Source organism: Nesoenas mayeri, assembly GCF_963082525.1.
Source record: "Nesoenas mayeri genome assembly, chromosome: 2".
Classification (NCBI taxonomy): domain Eukaryota; kingdom Metazoa; phylum Chordata; class Aves; order Columbiformes; family Columbidae; genus Nesoenas; species Nesoenas mayeri.
The window spans coordinates 49540370-49558361 of record NC_137543.1 but is presented as its reverse complement, the minus strand read 5'-3'; the positions used below and the strand labels follow the sequence as shown (position 1 = coordinate 49558361).

At 39.2% G+C, this 17992-nt stretch overlaps 1 protein-coding gene across 1 annotated transcript in view; it reads right to left on the bottom strand.

Annotated features, from left to right (window-relative positions):
* The window catches only part of ZNF521 (zinc finger protein 521), a gene marked incomplete at its 3' end in the record, with an annotated part of 205054 nt that overhangs the window by 88299 nt on the left and 98763 nt on the right, over positions 1-17992 (bottom strand). The window contains exon 6 of the mRNA XM_080364140.1: positions 2604-2688. Within this exon, the coding sequence (XP_080220266.1) occupies positions 2604-2688 (85 nt within the window). The remainder of the gene's footprint in view (positions 1-2603; positions 2689-17992) is intronic.

Sequence of the window (17992 nt, the reverse complement as noted above, 5' to 3'; positions counted from 1 at the left end):
TCAACAAGTCAATATTCACTTAAGTGTTTCATCTAACATATTTTTCAATCTACATATTAATATACACGCATATGGATATATATATGTGATATGTATTATATATTCACAAAAATGTGTTTGCATGCATGTTTTCTGTATTATATATAAATATTATAAGCCTACCTATAGAGGCATATAAACAAAGGCCAATTTTAAATAGCTTGGTGTCACCCCTTGAATATTTCTCTCTAGACAGAATGTGGTCTTGGCAAAAGGCTTGTGAACAATGATATAAATTAAAGGGGAGGAGGGAGAGTGAAATAGAAAGATAGCTAAGGAAAAATCCAATTAGTGGTGAGAAGGCTAACAGAATTGGAGATCACAAATTATTTTTCACTGTGCTTCAATTTCGAGGTCACATTCAAAACTCTCTGGAACGCTGATATTCCTTTCACTCCACCCCAACACAAAATCCCCTTGCATTTGCTTAGCGAGGCTACATCATTAGGAGCTGCACTGTTAAGCCTGGCAGTGCAGATAAGAATCTTTCACTGAACGCAGATTACCACAAGCATGACCGGCAAATCTCCCTGCATGTTTTGCAAGCTCCTTCTTTATTTCACTGGGAAGATTTTATATTAAGAACATTTAAATCTGTGTCACTATGGTTATGTCATGAAGCAATATCATGCATGATTAGATACAAAACAGACAAAACAATTAAATATTTTTAAAAGCTTCTCTTTCTCATTCAACCTCATCCAGCTTTTAGAAATAAAATATAGGCAGTTAATAGCCCAGTTTAAGAAAATCACAGTCTTTTCAGATCTGCAGGCTAAAGCTAGCTAACTGGATTTGTCCTGCTTTACTGACTCTCTCCTTCTTTTTCTCCTCCCATTCTGACCCTTTATCTAAACTTAGACAGAAAATAGAGGGGGGGGGGGGGGGGCAGAAAAGAATATGTGAGTATTTCATGAAAGAAGGGGGCTCCTGTTCTGAGAATGTGAGGCACTTGGGAAGTGGGTGGCAAGCAAAGACATCACTCTGCCATTCCAGCATCACCCCTTACCTGCAGTGCCCACATTCCCTAACATGTTTCAGTGTCACTATATGCTACAATTAAGAACATGTCAAGCACTGGATTCAAAGAAAATAGAAGAAATGGGGAGTTCTCTTGTTGGAATAACCTACTTTTAAATTCCATGTTACTGACCCAGATTGAATGCTGTGAAGCAGTTCAAATTATCTCCTTCCCGAAGACACAACATATCAAAACTAAGGCTTAATCCAACAGGCAAATCACTTTGCTCCTTTAAAAACCAGCTCATCATTTGCATTTATTCATTTTTATGAAAAGTATATAAACTGTTCATGCTGTAAATGTATTAAAACTTATAAATAAAGTACTGAGAAAAATGAGCTATTAAGTTTTGGCAGGTAACTTTCTTTTACAGTGCAGCCAAATTTCTAGTGCTTATGGAAGAAATCTGCATGTTACCTTGAAAGGAAAAAAAAAACGAGCATCAAACTACATATTTTTTAAGTTATAAATTGAAAAAAACCCCAGTAAATGCTCTTCTGTTGGATATGTAATTACTGGCTTCCAAACTATATAGTTTGGTCTGCGCTTTGCATACTTTTATATTATTATAACAATAAAAACAGTGTAAGGGAAGCAGGAGTATAAAATCAATAGTATCCATTTCTGTCTTGAAATGCGAAATTTGGAAAAGAGCTAAAAACAAAATGAGACAACCCTGGCAATGTTATCTTATTAGCGGGCAAATGATGTGCTTGATAAATTTAATTGGCTGATAGAACTCTTAGTGCTATTATTGAGTGGTTACCAAATTGAAAACATTATGGGTAATCCTAGGGGAATAAGCAAATAATAGGAAAATATGAATATCAAAGAAAAAGCAGCTTTTGTTTTATTCCAATTTATTCCAATTTACAGCCTTGTAAACATCAAGCCAGGCTTGGGTTCTGCAATCCTAAAAGACTTTTTAAAATGCCTGTACCTTAAAGAGCAGATTCCATTAATGAATACTAAAATTCCTTATTTTTCCAAAGAAATTATAGTATTTAATTGTATAGAGATACACTCAGGATTTTTTTCCAGACTGCTCAAACACAACAAACAATGCTATTTTATGGCCATTTTAATTATTTATGTTTCCTAACGACAAAAACTCGCCAGTTTTGATTTTGGTACCAAGGTGCTTGAGAAGTACACAGTAGTGTCATTACCATAATAACTTCTGAAATTAAAACCTGTCTAAAACTCTATGGAAAGCTAACATCCAGTTCATTAACCATTCCTGTTAGTTTGTTTTCAATAATGCAAAAATGATTAGAAGTTTAATTTGCTAATCACCTGTGTTTTGACTGGCAGTGGATATATAATTCTCTGCAGAAGTCTAAACTAGCCCTTGCAGAAAATAAAATATGCTAATGCTTTATCAAGTCTAATAATATGAATAAAAAAATCAATCATGCTTAGGTTAATCATTGATGGATGCACAATTAATTTCTCCTTAACTCTGTTTAATTTTAGAGGCAATGATGATCATGAGTAAGAGATATGGCTATCTGTCTTTGAGAAGTTTTAGTGCTTCACTTACCAATCATGTGGTTTGCAACATGAACTTGGATATCCCATTCATTGTAGAAAACCATCTGACATTTGATGCACTGGTAGGTCTTCTTCTAAAGAAACAAGGGTAGATAAAATTTACTGAAACATGCAATTGGAACCATTTCATCATAACTCAAAATACTGAGTTTAAAGTGGTCATTTAAAGCTCTCCAGCAGTGTTTTCATTAAGGCTTAATTACTAATATTAAACAATAACACTCTGCAGTTCTGTAGTACCTTTTATCTGAGTTTCCTGACAACTCTGTAGACATGATTGGCTTTTTCAGCCTTTTAACTCCATTGTCAGACCAGGAGTGCTAAAACACCAGCTTTACATTCATGGAAAACAAAATGCCATGAGGATATATGGGATGTGATCCAAACAACGCTGAAATCAACGTGAATCCTTCATTTTATACCAACAGATTAGGCCCACTACAGAACTGGGGAGAAGACAAGAGCAGAACACAGAAATCAGAGACCCGCTTCTCCCTCATTCTCCACTGGGCTGCAGAACCTCCTCTGCACCGCACATTTTCAATGGCCGCTCATCTTCGACATCTTTCAAGGAGGGAAAAACCCCCGCTAGTCTGGACAAATGGCTACTATGACCGGGCAGTTGCTTCAGTATCTATTGGCAAAGCTGCACTAAAACTGGGAAGGCTGTCTGGAAACCAGCCAGAGAGCAATCCTTCTGGCCACATCAGATCGCGCCTGACTTAAAAATCATTGTGTGTACAGATCAAATTTCTTTATAAACCAGGAAATGCATTACTCTGCTTTCTTTCATGCACAGGAAAAGTTCTGCATTTATGTCTTGGTGTCTTTCAAAAAAGATCTGCTATTTCATTTTTCTACAAGGTATATCACTCGTCCAAGACATTTCAACATCCTAAGAATGTGTTTGTAGTTTCTATTATTATTTTTCCTGACCTGAACTGGCCAGAGATTCAATATTGGAAAGCACTGCTTTAAAAGCTAAAACTAAGAGTATATTCGAAAGTAAGATTTTGGTTTTTCATCGTAAGACTTAAAATCTGCAGTTATCCAGGCATTTAATGAGACAAGTCAGATTCATAAAATTATTCAACTGCATAATTGTAGTATCAAGGACTTAAGTCCTAAGGTAACAGTCCTGGAGAGCTCAATTGTTGTTCTGAAGATGCAATGAAGGCAAGGTAAGCCCTGAACTGCCACATCAAGGCACTAGCTCAAGAGACACGTATCTTTCTGTACAGCCACAGGCACCTTGCCTACATCAGCGAAAAAGAAAAGAAAACAAAACAAACATATTTTTTTAAGAATGTAAAGTCACAAAAAGCTGGCACAAATGTAGTAAATTGCAGATCGCATATATATTAGTTGGGGGAGAAGTAGGGTTCAACGGATAATGCGCATCAAAAATACAGCCTGTCCTGTATATATTTAACTTCTGAAGAGTGTTATGCAGCTGGTATATCAATTTAAGAAAAAAAAAGTGGGTTTTGGGTTTTTTTTTCCCTGACTCTAAACATTTTTAAAGACTTGCTGGATTTGCTACCAGCATCTAAATTCAGATGCCTTGTCCCAGACAGATAAAGTGCCCATTCATTAAGTACCTTTCTACTTCAAGCCTATAGGCAGGAATATTACTTTTGAAACATGTATCATTTTTTCTTACCAAGTTAACTGAAAAATTAGTGACTAACCAAAGCCAGCTCTGAAATTAAGTGTTCCTGTGGGTTCCTCTTTACAAATCTCCCATTGCTTCTCATACACAGAGGCTATTTTAATTTTCTTGATGACAATAACAAATTCGTTGCATGGCTTCTCAGTGGAAACAATCATAAGCCTTTTTTTTCCCTCTGTTTTTCATTTAAATCAACTTTAGCTTTCTGAAATGTAACCAAGTTAGATACTTACGTAGACAAATGGAATCAACGAGCACCCAGAAAACAAAGCTGCTTTGACTCAGTTTAACAGTTACGATCTGTAAAGCCTGCTGTTTTAAAAGATAGAACACTTCTCTTTCCTGTTTTTCTGACAATACTGGTAACATTGGTAGAAATCCAGATTTAGTCAAAGGATTTCCTCTTATATGTTGGTAAATTTAACCTTACTGCACTACATCTAGGTCTATCAAAGACCTATAAATAATGACAGTCACGATCAATGATTTATTATGCTAAGCTCTTTACAAGATGCTTTTTGATGCTGACATATAGAACAACAATATTACATAAATAACAATCACTCTTCCCTTTTTTTAAAACATAGTTTCCCTTTAGAACTAGTTAGAATATATTTCTTACTCCCTGATGACTGGCACTATATATTGTTTATTAGCATACCCCTAGCATTATTCCTGATATGTGACTTTGTTCAAAAACAAAGAAACATAAACTTAATGGCTGGTCTTTTCTCTTGTTAGCACAGCAATGCAGAGTGCATGTCAAGAATTGTCGGCAAAATTATGACTGATGTACATACTAACAACACATACAAAGGTTGGGAATTTTTTGAAGCCTAATGCCACACAATAAAGTCATTTGACAACAACAAAAAATAATAATTTACTAGCAGTTACTCGCCTCTTCAAAAACATCTGACATATTTGCAGAATCACACACAGAGGTTTTCTTTTCATCATGAAGGGAAGAATGTTTTTGTGACTGCTGCTTGATCAAACACTAGCTCTTTTTTGTTTCTGAACATATTCTAAAATGTCGACATCAACTTTTATTAGCTCAACACACAATCATCTCAAAGTGTCTAAACTTGTGCATGGTTAAGTTTTTATTTTAAAAGCAAACTCAGTAAATTCCATTTACTCTTAGATTTTCAAAGTGATCAAACCCAGTCATTTTCACACCACGCTGAACAAAAACCACATACTTATTTCCATATGTTTTGCATTCTATAGAAGCCCTTTTCCACTGCAACCTACAGTTAGTCCCACAAGCTTTGTCAGAACCATGGGACTTGCACCTGTTTAGTGGAGCTGCTGGGTCCTGGCTAGTCCCAATTCCCTATTGGCGTGAGATCCAGGGGGAGACCCAGCCCCTCCTCACTCCGTGTTCCCACAAAAGGGAAACTTGGGGCAATGAGACAAAAATGAGCCCTGGGGTATCGCAGCTCTGTTTTCCTTGCCTGGATAGCTGGGGAAGAAGCCTTGCAGCACTTGTGTAACACAACACAGGAGAAAAATTGTCATGACTCAAGGAGCCATTTATAGAATCATAGAAACATTTCAGTTGGAAAAGACCTTCAAGATCATTGAGTCCAACCGTTAACCTAACACTGGCACTAAACCATGGCCCTAAGAACCTCATCTATGCATCTTTTAAACACCTCCAGGGATGGTGACTCCACCACTCCCCTGGGCAGCCTGTTCCAATGCCTGACAACCCCTTCTGTGAAGAATTTTTTCCTAATATCCAATCTGAACCTCCCCTGGCACAACTTGAGGCCATTTCCTCTTGTCCTATTGCTTGTTAGTTGGGAGAAGAGACCAACACACTCCAGTGCTACAACCTCTTTTCAGGTAGTTGTAGACAGCCATAAGGTCTCCCCTCAGCCTCCTTTTCTCCAGGCTAAACAGCCCCAGTTACCTCAGCTGCTCCTCATCACACCTGTGCTCCAGGCCCATCACCAGCTTTGTTGCCCTTTTCTGAACTTGCTCCAGCAATTTGAATCTCTCTTGAGTGTCTCCAGCCCTTTGTGATAGAAGATGGCTCCACAGAGGGAGCAGCATGGTGCCGTGAGAGCCACTCTTGCCTTGCCTTGCTTTGCTGCAGCTGTTCAGAGCGAGGAACCCTGGCTGAGCTCCCTGCCCCTCTGCCTGAGTCACCTCTGCCCACAGAGGGCTCAGCAGGACAGAGCAGACACCCAGGCCTTGCTGATCCAGCTCACAGCCCAGGGCACACCAGCCCCACATAATGATGAAGGGTAGACAGCTGGGGGCACTTCCACCCTCACCTGCCACCACTGCATTTGCCAGAGGATACCTGGCAGCCTCCTGTAAGAGACAGAAACATGACATCTTTCCCATTCTCTCCTTCAAACACACAAAAAAAGGAGATGTACATTCCTTGTTACAGAGTAATTTCATATCAGCAACAGTGGTTGGGCCACAGAAGACCCTTCCCACTGCATTTCTATATGGACTCAGGCAGGGCCAGCATTGCATTGGAGAAGCCATACTGCACTCTCAACTGTGCCTTGTTGCAAAACTTCCAAAGATTTGCTCCTAGGAGAGTGACACATACATAATCAGATGGGATTAGGAAAGTGGTTTAACTTTTTCCTTTTATTTCTTACATTATCGTGGCCTCATATTTTCATGAAAAACTCTTCAACAAACAAGCCCACAATCCTTCACTAAACCCCCTCCTGTCAAGAACCTGTGTCAATTTCTTTCCTACATGCTGAGTGTAAATATGAGGCCAAGTAATTCCTGGGGGCATTCAAAATTGTTGTTGAAGAGCAACTGCCTGGACTAGGTGTCCCACAAGAGCACTGGGCAATCTGGTTGCCTCTTGCATTCCTGTTCGTTTGCATTCGTGTTTTCAGAACCAACTTAAAGCCTTCGGGCTTGCAAAGCTTTTCTGTGACTGTCTTTAATGAGCTTTGGACTGGATCTTCGATGCAGGCAGAGCATACACATGTTTCTCTCTAATCTTTTGAATAATTAATGCCATCTAGACCTTTAATTATTGTCTTGATCCTCACTTGTCACTTCACAGTTTTCAGAATTTCTTTTCTATAAAGGTGCCCTAAGTGTCCAAGTTATACCAAATGAGGCTTTGCTGCTTTTATAAACGTCCCAAGAATATGGTCTTTCAACTGGTACTTCAATTCTGTGTCCAGAATTGTATTTGCTTTTATAAACAAAGTAAAATGACTAATAAATACCCTACTAGAGGACTGACAGTTGTATTCAGAAATGAAGAAGATCCTTCTGTGTAGTCTTCCATGCCCTGTGACTGTTGAAGGTTTCTACTCCCCAGCTTCATTATATTACTTGAAAATGAACTGCATATGCTACTTATCTGCCCATGCTCCACCTCCTTGTCAAAGTCATTAAGAATTTTATCACCTGCCTATTTTGTTCTGACATTTCCCCAGTTTTGTACTATCAGGGAATTTCATCACCTTACTACTTATTCTTTCTTCCAGACTACTGATATGCTGCATAAATTCAGCAAAATTGGTGCAAATAATGATTCTTAAGGCTTTCCATTATTCACACCCCTCCAACCTAACCTGCTTCAATTCACAAGACTCCTATGCTTTCCATACCCAAGTCAGTGTTTCTTTTCTTTTTTAATCAAAGAAAGTACCTCTCCCTATGCCATACTTATTCACTCAACAGATTAGTCTTTTGTGCTATACTGTTTCAAAAGCTTTGCTAAAATCCTGGTAAATCATGTTTATAGGCTTCTCTGTCAGCACTTGTGGCTACTCTCTCACAATACTCTTTATTGAAAATTTTAAGCACAATCCTCCCTTTGTGAATCTTTGCCCTCTATCCTTCATTAAATCCAAACTTTCTAGGTGTTCTTCTATCATGTGTTTGATTAGCCTTTCTCTCATGTTCCTCACTGTTTAAATCAAGCTCACAAACCAGTAAATTCATGCATAATCCTTACATCCCCAGTTAAATGTCTATTTAGTAGACTTTTCCCGGGCTGTTGATACCTCTTCCTAAAGGACTAAATTTATCTGTTCAATGTTTCTTTTTATCTTTAGCTCCTTTCTCTGAGATTTTTGGGATGGGTATTTTTCTGTGTTTGTGAGTCACTTTTCGTATACTATATTCCATTCTATTACACCTAAACCATACTTCATTTTTCTCCATGGGGAGGATATGCCACAAGCTACACAACAAAGAATTTTTTTAACAGTATTGGTTTCCTTGATTACATATACCATTTCTATATCTCCTGTATCCCACTTTTAACTGAATACTTGTTCCCTACATGAGAACTCACCAAAAATATGTCTTATACCTTCTAATGCAGCATATTCCCTCTTTTCCGTATAGGCTTGCAGGCATCCCTAGTTTATTCCATACTCCTTTCAGACCTCTCCTGCATGCACCACCAAAAATGGCTTTGACGTGTACGTGTTAACCTAACAGTAACCTCCTGTTTACAACTAGGTACACTGATTACCCTTGTCACACCAGTACAGGGGACTTTAAGGCTTTTTCCAGTCGGTTTCAGCACAGACCGGGGGCATGGATCAATGACATGGCTGAGACAACCTGCTGCTGCCAAAAGAGAGATGCCAAACCTCCCACATCCTCACAATCCAATCCCCCTAAGCCTTCAATCACAGTTTCCCTCACATTAAATGCAGGGTGGAGCTAATTCAACCTGTTAAAGCAACAGAAAGGTAACCTGACAAGAGAAAGTGAGTATCTTTCAACAAATCAAAAACAAGTTAAAACTTACACACTAACTACAGCACCTTGCCAGTACTAACTCCTAATGCTACTAGCTGATTTTTTATGTTGTTATTTTACTAAGCGTTTGCAGTGTGCTTGGCCCTGCATGAGGCACAAGAGCAACCACGGTCCCAGCCTATTTGTCCATTTAGTCATTTTTCATCATAGCTCAGATTATTTTTGACAGTACCTTAACTGAGGATTTCTTTTCTATCTTCCTGGATGCTTACTTTGTCAGCCTTAAGCTCTAAAAAAACTAGGCATATGTTAGCAAGTTTCACTGCATAGCTAGCTATTTATCTTGCTTATGGGGCACTGTCATCTTGCATTTTTTTCGGACTGACTAATTGCTAACTCTTCTCATTGCTCACGCAACACCCTTTAATTAGTATTTCCTGATTGCTTTTAAAAAGCAATGAAGATTTTTCCATTCTTCTACTTTAGTTTAGCAGGGCCTTAAGTTTAACGGGGTCCAAGGGCACATGCCTAGACACAGAATACAATCAATCCCATAAGGTAAGCAAACAAAAAATGGAGAAAAACATTTCTAATTTATTTCATTATGGTTACTTATTGCTTTAATATTCAAAATGAATTAAGGCAGAAATACACCTGTTCATACATCCTAGCAGTACTTCCTTCTCTACTCTGCTTGAAGATTTTGTCTGCTGTTCTGTCTTTCACCTTTACATTCTGGATTCTGCATTTAATCACACCTGTCTTCAATGTCTCTTAGTTACAAATCTTTCCTTCCCCTGGCTGATGAAGTACATTAGCTCACGTCTCACATCCCCATGCAGAAAGAACCACATCTTGCAACATTTAAAAATTGCATTGCTTCTCTTTGAGCTCTCTAATACTTTAAAACTCTCTAAGTCTTTGAAACTCAGTAGTGAAGTGAGGTACCTGTCATGAAAGTGACTCTAAAACCTGGCAGCACGTGGCTGTATATTTATTTTCTCTCAATTGCTTCGTATCAGGTTCATAGTTCATGAGTAGAAATGGCTTTAAGGACTGTGAATTTGATTTGGGATCTGAAAAACAAATAAGTGTCTTTCTGTTTTTCTGTCCTAGGGCCTGATCCTGGTTGAGGCTGCGCACTGAGCACTGCAAGTGTATGTGCTCAGTGCTCAGGAATCTGGGGCTGACTATATCAGAAAACAAACTTTCTGTCAGCATCCCCATCTCTTTCCGTGTCCTTACATCACACTTAAAATCAAAGGCAGCTGATAGTCTGCGACCCTCTGAAGCCAGAGAGCTGCTAAGCCGTCAAGAGGCATCCTAACATTCAGCATCTCGGTACTGGAGCAGCTGCGTGGCTGTGGACACAAGGAGAAACTACGATTGAGACTGCACTGATAATTTTGCAGATGACATGGCATCAAAGCACAGGCAGCAGAGCATGACTTGGCAGATCTGAGATGCAAAAAGCTGATATTCTGAGTAAGCTGATAGACTTCTTTCTTTTTAAAGTTGCTTTTTTCCCTTTGTTTAAAAAAAGGCATACTGAGACAGACTGTCGTGCAATAAAGCCACTACTTTCTTCACCAACAATCAGCAACAGATGTAGCCCAATAAAATTAATAGTTTGCAAGTACGCACAAGAGAATACTCTTTTGTCTCTTTTTTCCATCACAAATTTTGTGAAAGCTCTCTAGATTTTAAAAGAAAGGCAATATATGGGGCTTTTTATATACCTTACTTAGTTTGAGTTAAACACTAAAACTACTTTACTCCCACACTATGGAAAATCAGTGCTGATTAATTTCACTTTCCAAAGTGTGACTCAGGACCCTGCCCTTAATTGTCCACTTTCAACTCAATCTTTATTCCTACAGAATTCTAGGCTATTTCTCTCCAAGATAATTTAATCCTATGAAATAGAACTTGTGCTCAAAAAATATGCAATATTAATATTAATGCACAAACAGAAATATATTACTCATACATAATATATAAGAAATTAATTTTCACTTAAGTATCAGGAGAAGGATTAAACCCTTTAGATCCTTCTCATGCAATTAGCTCTGCACTTGGGGAAGTCAATGGGACTTCACAAATGAAGGATTCACACCGGCAAGTCCGGGTTTTCATGAAGGCTTGCCTACACTACAAAATATGCCACAGAGTTCTGCAATCATACTGCTGTAATTATAGTACTACCCCGTATGGATACTCTTAGGCCACATCAATGTTAACAAATACACTGGTAGCATCTGAGCTGGCACACAGCTGCTGACACTGCAATGACGCTTGACTGCGTGCCCAGTTGGAAAAACCTCTACTGGGGCAGCACAGCTGCCCAAGGAAGAGGCGGACTAGCAAAACCAGCTCTGCACCGAGCCAGTCTCCAGTGCTACCCACAATGATTGGTGCCCACCCGTTTTTCCTGTGAAGAAGTACTTGGTTTCCTCTAAGAGAATTAAGGGAACTTGCCAGAATTCGCTCTGCCCCATTTAATAATCTTTTACTCTCATTTTACTTCTTAAAATTCCAGCAGGTCCTCTTAGGTACATCCTGTAATAAGCTCTTTTCTTTTTGCATGGGTCTTCAGTCTACTATTTCTCTATCAGAAAAAAAGAGATTGCAGGATTTGTTTCAGAAGCAGAATATCATACTTCTAGGTTTGCAGGGTTTCAACCAGTATCATATGGACTACCAGCTGTGAAGGAGGGAATGCAAGAAAACAGGAGTTACGGTTAAGACAGATAATTCAGGAAAATCATCAGGCAATGCAGACATTCCCTGACCAGGCCTATGAAATAAGCACCAAGCAACAGAACAGGGTCAATTGCAAGTTGGCCACTATCAGTGACGGCGGCAAGTTTTTTGTATGCAGACAGCCATGTTCCTATAGTTTGGCACCGAACCTATTCCAGGCACCAGAGTAAAAACCGAGAAGAAGACTGTTGAAGCAGTGGGAAAACAAGTACGAAAGGAAATCTGGAAGCCTGGAGTTTCAGATCATTCTTTGTTGGTGAACCACCCTGTTTCCTATTGGAAAATGTAGAGAGGAAGAGATGGCTTTCCAGATATGAATAGCCATTAGATGTGCCTTTTGGCACAGAATGTTGGATCTGGACAATAGGTAAGAAACAGAGGACATCTATCCCATGCAGGATACCAAAACTGTTGAAGCATGATCAAAAAGGACAAATGGCCTTCTCTCGTACCTCTCACCTTGTTTTTGAGTACACAAGCAGCAAGCAACTTTTAAATGGCTGTATTTGTAAGTGGCTGTATTTTAAAACCACTCTTCAGAGGCATTTCACAGACATTACGAATGACCAATGAATTCATATGAGGTTTTCATCTCGAGGAATTCAGGTCTCTAATAAAAATTGCAAGCCAGGGCTTTTTCCCCAGTTTTGCACATTATTACTGTTAGGCCTGTACTGAGATGCTCAGTATCAGAAGAGGCCTCACCCTTTTATTCCCTGACATATGAAGCCATATCCTAGCAACAAAGGTTTAACCATCAAGGAAGAACAGGATCAAATCAACATACATCTGGTAGATAGGCCCAAAGGATGGCAGAAACCACAGCAACACAGAATTGTTGAGGTTGATCTCTAGGGGTGCTCTGGTCCTGCCTCCTTGCTCAAGCAGGGCCACCTGGAGCCAGATCATGTCCAGATGGCATATGAGCATCTCAAAGGCTACACAACCTCTCTGAGTAACCTGTGCCAGTGCTCAGTTACCTCCACTGCAAAAGTGTTTCTTGACATTCAGAGGGAACCTCCTGTGTGTGAGTTTGTGCTCACTGTCTCTTGTCCTGAAATGTCCCATGGTGAGGATGTATGTTAGCAGGAGACACATTTCTGCCATTATATTCAGCGGAATACACTATACAATACAACAGGTCACCCATTATACAATAGTTTGTAATACAATGCAGGAAATTGAATAAATGAAACATGGGTTTGGAAGGAGAAAAAAAGTACCTAAGAGTTTTGAACAATCAGGCATAAGATCAATTACCAGCCATCACAGAGCTATGGGAGGTCAAAGAAGAGGACTCTTTAACAAGATGGTACATACCAGGTGGTTCATGTATGTTCACTTTGTACAGCTTCCTGAAACAAGCAGTACTGGGGGTACATATCCATTTTAAATTAATGGTTAGCCCATTTTATTTCCCTGATGACAGAGTAACAGATTCGGATGTTACGTTTGTTGTATGAGACAAATAAGACACACATTACAGAGAAGAACTTTATTGAGCAGTGATAAAAAACACTTCACAAAACATTTACAGTCACTTACGAAGTTGGTCTGTGAGCACTACAAAGAACAAATCAAGGTTTCTTATAGCTTCATTTCTTGTGACGGATTGACTTTTGCATAAAAGCCAGGTGTGAACTTCAGTTAAAGCCATCTTCCTGGTTTGGATGGTTCTCTAAGAGGCCTCTTTCCTATCGGGATGCTACACCTGCCGGGTGACCTGCCTTCCTAAACATTGCCAAAACTTTATAGGCTTTGAGATTCCTACTCATCTATGAAGTTCTGCTTGAAACTGCCCAGGAGTACCCCAAAAGTAATAGGGGGAAGATAGAACTGTCTAGAGGTATGCAAACCAGCATATAGAGAACATGCCATGATTTCCCATGTGTTGTTCCTAAAGATAATGAGGCTAGAAAAGTAGTGGAAGTTTCTTGTGATTTCTACCCATTTCTGAGGTCAGAATACACATACTCATCACTATTCTGGTTTTCCACTGGGGCTGTGCAGAAGGGAAATCGTGGCATGTTAGCCTGGTTGCTTGGCCTGCAGATACATGTACAGGGAAAGCCCCATGAAGACAGCAGATACATGTACAGGGAAAGCCCCATGAAGACAGCAGGCTGCACAGCTGACCTGCTAAAGTATACATCTCAGGAGGTTTTGTCTCATAAAAGCTTTGTTGAATCTACATTTGCATCTCTACACAGAGATGCTTAGGGTCTTCATCCACACTCTTCTGTCCCTTTCCAGTTCTACCTTTCTTCTAGCAGGCATTCCCCCACACTGCATTGTTTCATGGAAATCTTGGTTTGGTGTTTTTGAAAACTTTAGAGAACATATTATTCTTTCTTCCTCTCAGGCAAAGTCTTCCAAAGATGTGAAGAAGGTGCCTCTCCAAATTCCCCACCTGATGCCTCTGACAAATAACGAGACAAACAGCATTAGATTTTAATGATCAGTGGACAGGAAAGTAAGAAAACTCAAAACAATTATCTCTCTTGCTTCTGTTTAGCAGCTCCCAGCCAATACATGGGCTTCCTTTACAAACTGAGTTCACGGTGTGCATGAGAAAGTGGGAAGTTTGCTGCTTAACTTTATTAAAATTTAAAGCAACAGGTTAATAAATAACACCACCCTTGTTAAATTCAGAGAGGACTCTGTGTGATAGCTGACTACTGGAAGTGTGAAGACAAAAGAGAAATGCTTAAGCCTGTATCTTGTCAGCCAGTCCATGGCAATGGTATTACCAGAAATTAGAGCGTAGCATAATATGAAGGTGGCGTACTGTGGCAAGAAAAACAGGGTAGCCCATCCTAAAAATACATGTGGTCACATATTAAACAATACCTTCCTGAAAACAATGTCAAAATGATGCAAGAAGAAAAAAAGGTATTTTTAGTGAGCTCATTCTGAAACTCCAGAAGCAGAAAATATGTTTGCCACAGATTAGTTCAACAAACCATTTCAAAGCCAAATCTTTGTATCAGCAACAAACCTTCTGTACCTTTTTCTGTCCCCAAATCCAAAATCCACCATGAAAATCACTTGTTCTGGGCCTGGATTCACTGACAGGAAACACAAGGCACTACTTCTAATGTTTACATTACAAGTTTATGTGCTTATTCATAAAAATCCTGCAGTCAGAATGATCAGCTTGGATTGCTGAGGAGGAGGATTATTTTAATTTCTTTATGTATTTCAATTAAATGCATGACTATTGATTTCAGTGCATTTTTTTCAGTTAAAAGCACAGTGATTTATGTTGTTTAAATGCTGTTGCCTGCCCTGCCAAAAGCACGCATCTGGGAATATTTCTGGGTTGCTCACAGTCTTTTCTCTTTTCTTTCCGCCTCTGTTTGCCAGTACATGCTGCTGAAACAAACCAGCTACTTCAAAAGGCAGTTCCTGCTTTCTGTCCTTATGAGTCTGGCAATGTTTTGAGAAGGGGGGAGTAACAGTAAGAGAAGAAAGGTAGATTCAGGGCCCACAAAAAAAAACCCAACAGAAAATAATGTAATGATAAAACAGTACACCTACCTGAGCTCCATTCTTTCTCCCAGGGTGATAACATTTCTGGATTCATCTGAGGTTGGATAAGTTGAGTTTCAAGAAGCCACCAGTTCTCTGCAGCATCTGAATTCTGTGACCCCATCTCCACAAGCTCATTGTCAGCCTACGCTTTCATGGCTCCTTCCAGAATGGTGCTGTGATGTGCCCGGTGTCCCCGGCTGTGACATGCCCCTCCTGGCATACAGTTCTGCACCACCACAACAGGACAGAAGAGCAGCCCCAGATTCACACTGACTCTGTTCTTCAGCTGGTGTGACAGTTGCCAGTTCTCTCCTTTGTCCAGCACTGCTGATACTCTCTGCTATAGTGAGTTTCTGCAAGTCTTTTGCAACACCTAAATAAGCATCTTTATTCCTGCAGTAATTTGGCAGTGTACTTGCACTGCTCCTTCTCCTCTCAGGACCAGAAACCCCAGAGTGTTCTTGTATTATTAATGAAGGACTGCCTGCATTGCCACAGGTAATACAGTATTCACATGAGCTTCACATTCATGGAACAAAGTGATATATAGCTTAAGCTACTTACAGAAGTAATTATGCTTGCTGAGCATCTACTGTGGAAGTTACCAACAGGACCCCAAACCAAGTGCAGCTGCACATATGGATACACTAGCATAAGTTAGGTTTTACCAATAAACTGTTGGTGTAAGCTGAAGTCTATTTACTCCTTCCCTCCCAGCTAAGCAATTAACAGTATAACTATTATTGTACAGTTACACTGCTATGATTCTGCATGTACAGGAGTTGTGAAGCTCAAGAAGTGAGGGCACAAATTCTGCTGAGTTCTCTCAACAGGTACATGACAGCAGACTAAGGAGGAGCAAGAGAAGCAAGGCTCCACAGGTTTTCCTGAACACAGCTTTTCGTCTTTGAAGTGCTTTACAAAAAATGTATTGTAATTAAGCATGGAAATGCACCTTTCAGGAACTATCACTCTTATTTTCTCAATAACAAACATGAAGCAGAGATGTTCAAGTTGAATTGTCCAAGTCAACAAAGCAAATGAGCGATAGAAAAGGGACTGATGTCTAGTTCCCAATTCACTATCATATCAGATCTTGTTCTACACTTTTGAATATTACCTATCACCAACATTATTATCCTTGCCTAACAGTGTGTTTGCAATAATTCAAGATCTTTACAAGAAATCTACTACCTGAATTCAGCATCTCATTAAGCTCAAAGAATAAGTTACAGATTACAATTTTAAAGCTCTTCCAATAGCTAGTAATCCACCTTCTGCCTGTTTAAGTCTGTTTGATAGCTTACGGGTACTAAATTCAGCAGTACAATTGACTTAACGAGTTCTGACCTATTCCTTGAGTTGTTGTAACTGATGATGAGCACTGCCCATCATTTCCCATCGCAACTAAAAGGTAACTGTCAGTGAAGATGACTCCAGTCACCCTGTTTCTCTTAGCGATCAGGGTGAGCTCAGCAGGTGACAGCTCAGCTGATGACATTAAGCCATGTTCAGGTAATTGCACCCTATCACATTACTGAGTACAGGCAAAAAAAGCAAGTTTTCTAGTTCAACCATGAGAATTCTCGGCAAAGAAGCCAGAAGTGACTTTTTAGTGTTATCTTTTATCTTAAAAAGGTATTTTCTAGTACTCTTACCATAGTAATCCATTACTGAGTAACAAGGGCTATTCAGCACTATTAATAGTCTGACAACTAGTCTCCATATTTTTTTTGCCTCAGGAATTAAATGTTCTTTATATAAAGGTTAAAATCTCAAACCATGTGACTCTCAATAATGCAAATTAAGCCTTTGCTCCTTAACATTATGATATTTTATTTTTTGTTGTTGAAAATTTCCCCAAAATAACGTTTAAGTAGCTGTCTTCAACATCCCATTTAATTCAAGAAATATTCTTCCAGTGGAGTAGCAACGCCACTGACTAATAACAAATTTTAGAAATCCAATTTGTTTTTACTGTTTGTGTTATATGCTTATGTTTTCACTTCTCTCAGCCTGGACATCCAATCTACAGTGTTAAACATTCGTGTATTACCACTTTCAATTTTGATTCTCATTGCTATAATGCTTGCGTCACTACCATCTGAATCCAGTAATATCTGTTAAAAAAAAATAAATTATCTTTCAGGGTTTTACAAACACGCATTTATGGCTTCCAGAAGTACTAATGCTCTATCAGGAACCTGATAGTTTTGCGCTTCCCATGAGAAAGGAATCTGAAAGTCTAGGTTACTTATGTGGAGACTAGAACCATAGACACTGAAAAATCAGTTTACACACTCTGAAGGGGGACAGAGGGGAAATGGTGATTTGAAAATAGGCAAATGCTATTCACAAATGTTGCTGTATTTAAAAGGCTTTTTCATTTTAAACACATTTCTAAAAGAAAAATCAAAAGGCTTAAAGAAAGGAACATGATGCCAACCAGAAGAAGACATAAGAACTCTGATTACATTTGATTCAAGTACAAGAAGATTCACCAGTGGCACTGAATGTAACTGACCTTATATCACCAATAAAGGACCCCCAGATCTCTTTTTGTCTGGTTTTCAAGGCAAGCTGATAACATCTTATCATGGTAACTATCTGAACATGCATGATTCTGATTGTGCTTAAGGTAGCAGGAACTGGCTTCCAACATGACTGGGGAGATTTCAAGTAGTCACTTG